A 6,508-nucleotide genomic window follows, 5' to 3' on the forward strand; every position below is an offset into this window, starting at 1 on the left:
CTCTCATTTTACGCTTCACTGTCTGTCTGTATTTTGACACTTTTTCACTCTGTGCTGTGTCAGGGTAAAATCCTTGTGGGGACCAGAAATGCAGAGATCATTGAAGTAGGCGAGAAGAACGCAGCGTGCAACATCCTGGTGAACGGACACATGGACGGACCCATCTGGGGCTTGGGGACGCATCCGTCTAGAGACGTATTTCTGTCTGCTGCAGAGGATGGGACTGTTCGCTTGTGGGACATCCCAGAGAAGGTCAGCTATGTCACCTCCAGCCCCTCACAGCCACTCAGTCTGATGACAAAACTATCAGCATTTACATATTTCTCTCATGTTATCAGGATGTTCACAGTTCATTTCTATAGTGGAAACTTTAAGCTGATTTATAACAATTTGTGATCGCCTTGCATTGTCTTGTGGGGAAACAGAAGATGCTGAATAAGGTGAACCTGGGCCACCCGGCACATACCATCAGCTACAGTCCTGAGGGAGACATGGTGGCCATTGGCATGAAGAATGGAGAGTTCATCATCCTGCTGGTTGCCTCACTCAAAATCTGGGGCAAGAAAAGAGACCGGCGCTCCCCTATCCAGGATATCAGGTACTGGTAGTAGAGTAGAGCAGCAAATATATTAGCTTAGTGATATAAGGGAAAAGTAGTGTCTTGAGCCAGAACTCACCTTTTATGAAATAACTGATTAGCATGTCTGTGTTGTACCCTTCAGTAGCTCTTCAGAAAATTATCAGCTTTTTGTCAGCAGTCTAAGCCAACGTGTTCATGTGGACCTCAGGGTGATTTAGTGGGTGCCAAATGGGTGTGGATTAAGACCAAGAAATTTTCAAGATTCTTTTCATTTTTTTACCATTTACAACTGTTCTGGTTCAGGTTTCAGCTTTCAGTTAAAAATTCAAAAAGCTTTGTTCTTGAGGTGAAAAATGCCATCGTAGCATGGGTAAAAGGCCAAAATAGAGAAAAACATGCAAATTTAATTTGGAGCTAATGGCCATCATCTTGACCCGGTACACACTGTCCAGTTGCGGTTCCATATAAAACCCAATCAAAACACACACAGTACCTGTTTGGGCAAACACCAGTGGCTCCTCCGGGGAAGCTGCAGACACAAACAGCTCAGCCCAGTTTTAATCCTGTTTGGGTTGATATTGAAATGTTGCCGGCGATCAGGATGCATTTCAGTTTGCATTCGCAGTGGTTTCCTGGCTTACTGCTTATTCAAATGATTTCCATGTATATTATGTGGACTATTATGTTTATGTGTAAATGAATATGTATTAAAACTGCGTTTATTTATTTATCTGTATGTTAAAATTAAGTAAAGATATTAGATATACAGCACAAAATCAGAAACCTGTCAAACCTGAGTCTACACTGCATCTCTCCCTCCAGGTTCAGTCCAAATTCCCGTTACCTGGCTGTGGGCTCCACTGAGAGCGCAGTGGACTTCTACGACCTGACGCTCGGCCCACAGCTGAACCGCATCAACTGCTGCAGGGACATCCCCAGCTTTGTGATGCAGATGGACTTCTCTGCTGACAGCGCTTACATCCAGGTTTGGAAACATCACAGGCTCATCATCTTTGCAGTGAGAGGTGATGGCTCTTTTCACCTCTAACCTCCGATGTCTTGAATCAGATATCCACAGGTGCTTATAAACGACTCGTGTACGAGGTGCCGTCTGGGAAGCAGGTGACAGAGCAGACCCACATCGACAGGATTACCTGGGCCACGTGGACGAGGTGAGGGACACACACCATCATCATACGTATGTTGAAAAAGGTGAAGATGACGTGCTGAGTCTGAACCCCAAATGTTGTTTCTCTCTCTCTCTCTCTCTGTGTTACCAGTGTCCTCGGGGACGAGGTCATTGGGATCTGGTCCCGTAACACAGACAAAGCAGACGTCACCTGTGCCTGTGTGTCCCACTCAGGCCTTAACATTGTCACAGGCGACGACTTTGGAATGGTAAAGCTGTTTGACTTTCCATGTCCAGAGAAGTTTGTAAGTATAACTAAATAATACTATTATTACAGTTTGTTTGTTTTTTTTGAATGTTTTGGATAGTAATGTGATGAAAATATTACTGCATAATTTTAAATGTGAAGTTTTTCTCCTTTCTGAGCTGAGCTCTTAAAGAAACTGTAAATGATTTAAAAATTCATCAGCGCCCTCCAGTGGTAGAATCATGAAAAAGCACTAACCCTCCAAACACTGCAGCATGGTCTCATTTTCCAACAAATAAAAAGTCTTTAGAATAATTTGATGCTATGATGCTATGATCATATAAAAAGTCTTCATATAGTCAATTTAAATTCATTACAATACCATCAATTTTTTCAACCTGTGATCTACATTATTGTGCTATTACATCAGTCAGCTTTTCAACTACTCAGAAAATAGTATTGCTAAATTTGTGTGTTGACTTAACTGATTTTATAGCATGTTTCACTGTAAATGTGTGCTGTAAAACAATAAAACTGTTAACAGTAGTTTGAAAAATGCATCTTGAATGATGTGAATATGATCTCTTTCAGGCCAAACACAAACGCTTTCTAGGTCATTCTGCTCACTTGACAAACATACGCTTCACAAACGGAGATCGCTTTGTGGTCAGTGCCGGTGGAGATGACAGAAGGTATGACTGAGGATCCAAATAAAACCTTGAGTTTACCAATCACATGACAATCAAATATTAAATTTGTCCTCTCCTTTTTCTTTTTTTTTTAAATCTACTCTCTAGCCTCTTTGTGTGGAGGTGTGTTCATGCCCCTCATTGAGGATCACGTTTGGATCCTCCTGCCTCAGAAAGTCCAGGTGTCTCCCAGCACGGCTCTCCAGAGAAAAGAATCAGCTAAAAGATGCATCTCAAGAAAAACGGAGGAGGACAGACCTGGCAGCCTGTAAATGAGGAAAAGCGGTAATGCGAATTACTGCCTCAAAAACTAGGTGCATGCATATGTGCAAGGCTCATTTTCATCACAGCATCCGTCCCGATTGTGAACACAGGTGGAGGGCGTACAGCCCTGCTCTCACAGCATCACATCATTATTGAGGGAAAAAAAAAAATCATCTCTCTAACACAGTGTGTGCATATCATTTCAGTGATACATTTTTAGAATGAGCGAATCTGTGTACATGTCCCAAATGGCAATTTTGCCACTTGGCAGGCCTATGAACGTGTGTTAGTGACAATGCCATTTTTTAAACATGTAGCAAACTGAATTAGCCTTAATCTGAGTGTTCAATTTATGAGGGTTTGGATTCTTTTTGTATTATGTTTGTTTTACTTTTTGGATCATGTAGTCATTTGTTTGTTCTATTTTTACTGGTAATTCCAAATCCTGTGGCCTTCCTCCTGAATGTAACATCCACTGTTATGTTCTGGATGTCAGCATGCCAAAGCATACTATGCACTGTACACCTGACCTGGTCACTGTGTTACCCTGATGGTTCATTTATGGTTTGTTCATGTGGTTGTGTTGTTGACTGGTTGACCTCAGACCTCCCTCAGCAGTGTTCCCCTCATGACATGTTAACGTGCGTACTCGTTTGAGGATCAGTGTGTGGTTAATGGGTGTGCATGGCTTACTGGAAGACAATCTGTCCGAACCAAATTCCTCAGAAAACAAAAAGAACAGTTGTAAATTGATGTTTCAATGCACTGTTGCAGTTCTTTCAGTCACTTTTCAGTGTGCTGCTACTGTATGATGTATTATTGTTGCATTTTCAAGAATATGAATGGTGTGACTTTTTTCAACAGTAAGTTAATGTTTTGTGTAATCAGATATATTGCTTAAATGGAATGTTTTATCAGAGAAAATATGAAAAGTGCAAAACATTTTGCTCCTTGTATTAAGACTAACTAAGAAAAAACGTTGCTGCATATTTTGATTTACATTACACCAGTGTAAATATCATTTGTAGATATTCTTTTTGTATATTTTTTGTGAGATGTTTCTTAAATTCCACTTTAATAAAAAAGGCAACCATGGACTTGAGCTATGACTGAAAAGCGTTCACTGAGTGAAAACTAAATCAGTAATATAATAATTCATAATGCTGAGGAACCAATGTAATGACACCAGCAGTGCGCAAACTAACCTTTTATCAATTATCAATAAATAGAAAGATTTCCTTGCTGCTCTTTCATGATTCTGTTGTGAGGAAGTGGTTCATGTGAGTGCTATTTAAAATGCACAACAGGATGATAACTTAGGACGTACATATATTTTACACATACATATAATTTTCATATCATAGAGAAAAGACTGAAGGATGAAAATATCTGATATTCACTCAATTTTATTAGAGATGAAACAAATATAACATATCTCTTTATATTCATAGATATGGCCTATATACATATTTTACATACAAAGGCAAATCTAAGCACTGAATAGTCCAACACTTCAACTGATCCTTTGCTTTGTTTGAGCTCATGACAAACTGTGAACTCTGCTCTCAGTGAGCATTGTTGACGATCACTATCTGCAATGATTAATCACAGCCTCTGCCCTTCATTCAAAAAAAAGTGCAAGACTATCTACCGGTTTTACTGTTGACACAAAATGTAGTTATTAGCAAACTGAATTAAGAATTCAAAATATCAGATAGTTCAATATAACATAATACCCCGAGCTAACAGTTTATTAGGTACACATTTACTGTTATAGACAATCCAATATAATAGCACTGCAATAAATTATACCTTTGTGAAGCTTATAATGATCAGTTTTTGTTGACGTTGTGTAAGAGAGGTTTTGATTCATCCCTATGGTAATTCTTTGTAACATGGTAGGCTGAAATACTTCTAATAGTTTACTGTATTTTGTAAATGTGTACCTGATAAATTGGTAAATCGGTGTATTAAGTAATATTAATGTGGGTGACAGGGAAGCAGGGTCATAGTTTGACAGAGAAGGAGCTGCCACAGGAGCAGCCATGATCAGCTTGAGGATTCTTCAGCACTAGGAATGTGGAGCGGATCAGCTCCTGGCTGAAATCCACAGTGGCTCCTTTCACAAACTCCAGGCTGTCCTGGTCGACGATAATGCCCACTCCTCCCTGCTCAAATACTCTGGGGAACAGAGAGGACAGAAGTGATTTAGTAAGGATACAATGTGCCTTTCAGGAAAGAAAGGCTTGAAAGGTAGATTAGTGGCAGCTTACCTGTCATCCTCATTCCTGTTACTATCAACAGAAAATTTATACTGGAACCCGGAGCAGCCTCCTCCCTCCACGTGTATTCTCAGATACTCGCCCTTCTCCATGATCTCCCCTAGTCTCTGAATTAGAGGGGGGGGGACATGAGCATGACAAATGAAGCGCAAAGCACAAACACTTCACATACATTCATTAAAATAAGAGGCTGTATGGAAAGTGAATCACATTTTAGATATCACAATCACACTGCAACCAGTCATAATGCAATTACATCTACATGCAGCGATGATGCTCGAAATGATCATGTACTGTCCTTCAACACATCACATGCCAAATGACAAGTGGAGACCTCGATCATTTTGCTTTGATTGGTCAAAGACAAGTTATCAGTGTGGTGACACCACAGAGCCTTGTGTCTAGGATCAAACATTTTGATCTGTGATCAAACCTGCACACTATTGATCACTTGTTCTCACATTATTTACAATATTTGGGTCTTCAGACCGTCACCAATATGTGAAAACATTGTTGGTAGAGTGAGCACAGTAACTGACAGTGTGTAGGAGCCTTTGGTTTCTTCACAGGCAAACATTTCAGATGTAGAGGAACCACGGCACATGAATGTTTGTCTGAGGCTCCCTATAAAGTTAGACTCTAACCTGATGTAATGGAGTGGCATTCTTAATACAGCTTTTTAATATACCCACATCCCCATAGATTCTTAATCGTAGAAATGTGCTGACCTTGACACATGACTCGGTGAGGGTAACTTTATCTTCAGATGGACCTGACGCCGCTGACTTCTCCTGGGCTGAGGCGCTGCTGAAGCGCTGGAGCCCGGCTGTGAGGTTTGGAGGCGGCCGGAGAAGCCGCTGACTCACGCCAGGGTTGTTCAGGAGAGCAGAAACCCTGCAAAACATTGACACGTTAAGTTGAGATCGTATGAAAGCAGGACTAGTAACGTTACTGGCCCTAGTGGTACTTTGGTAGCGTTAAAGGCTAGCTTGCTAACTATCTGGCAAATGTCAACACACAGCTATTTTTCTACCGAAGAGGTTGCTTAAATGTTAAAATTTAGATCGGGGACATCCCCAATAATGTATACGATGTTCAGAATATAAACGTTACCTTGCAAGGCTCAACAATTTTGACTTTGACGCAGATATCATTGCTCCTCTCACGTATGACATCTTCCATAACAAATGTTGGTAAGTCCCGCCCCTTCAGATGACGAAATAATGGCCTCACTCTCATTGGCTAGATTGGATGTCTTGTGAAAATGAACTCGCCCATATTGGTAGAATGCGGCCAGTTGATTCGTCAGTTTACCTG

General features: G+C 40.7%; 2 protein-coding genes across 2 annotated transcripts in view; one reads left to right on the forward strand and one right to left on the reverse strand.

Moving 5' to 3' along the window:
* eml5 (EMAP like 5) overlaps window positions 1-4,011 on the forward strand; it is a 36,691-nt gene extending 32,680 nt beyond the window's left edge. Inside the window, exons 38-44 of the mRNA XM_071498173.1 lie at window positions 64-252; window positions 426-598; window positions 1,403-1,565; window positions 1,649-1,752; window positions 1,861-2,014; window positions 2,548-2,648; window positions 2,754-4,011. Of these exons, the coding sequence (XP_071354274.1) occupies window positions 64-252; window positions 426-598; window positions 1,403-1,565; window positions 1,649-1,752; window positions 1,861-2,014; window positions 2,548-2,648; window positions 2,754-2,790 (921 nt within the window). The 3' untranslated portion in view covers window positions 2,791-4,011. The remainder of the gene's footprint in view (window positions 1-63; window positions 253-425; window positions 599-1,402; window positions 1,566-1,648; window positions 1,753-1,860; window positions 2,015-2,547; window positions 2,649-2,753) is intronic.
* Window positions 4,012-4,297: 286 nt separating this feature from the next.
* Window positions 4,298-6,422, reverse strand: isca2 (iron-sulfur cluster assembly 2). The gene is made up of 4 exons (XM_071498186.1): window positions 6,305-6,422; window positions 5,920-6,085; window positions 5,183-5,298; window positions 4,298-5,090 (listed from the first exon to the last, which is right to left on the reverse strand). Exons 1-4 carry the CDS (start codon window positions 6,364-6,366, stop codon window positions 4,916-4,918), a joined length of 519 nt encoding a protein of 172 aa, XP_071354287.1. The 5' UTR covers window positions 6,367-6,422; the 3' UTR covers window positions 4,298-4,915.
* Between the last annotated feature and the right edge of the window lie 86 nt (window positions 6,423-6,508).

The sequence above is a fragment of the Trachinotus anak genome, unplaced genomic scaffold (assembly GCF_046630095.1).
Source record: "Trachinotus anak isolate AG129_WGS33_773 ecotype Australia unplaced genomic scaffold, CSIRO_AGI_Tana_v1 ptg000015l, whole genome shotgun sequence".
NCBI lineage: Eukaryota > Metazoa > Chordata > Actinopteri > Carangiformes > Carangidae > Trachinotus > Trachinotus anak.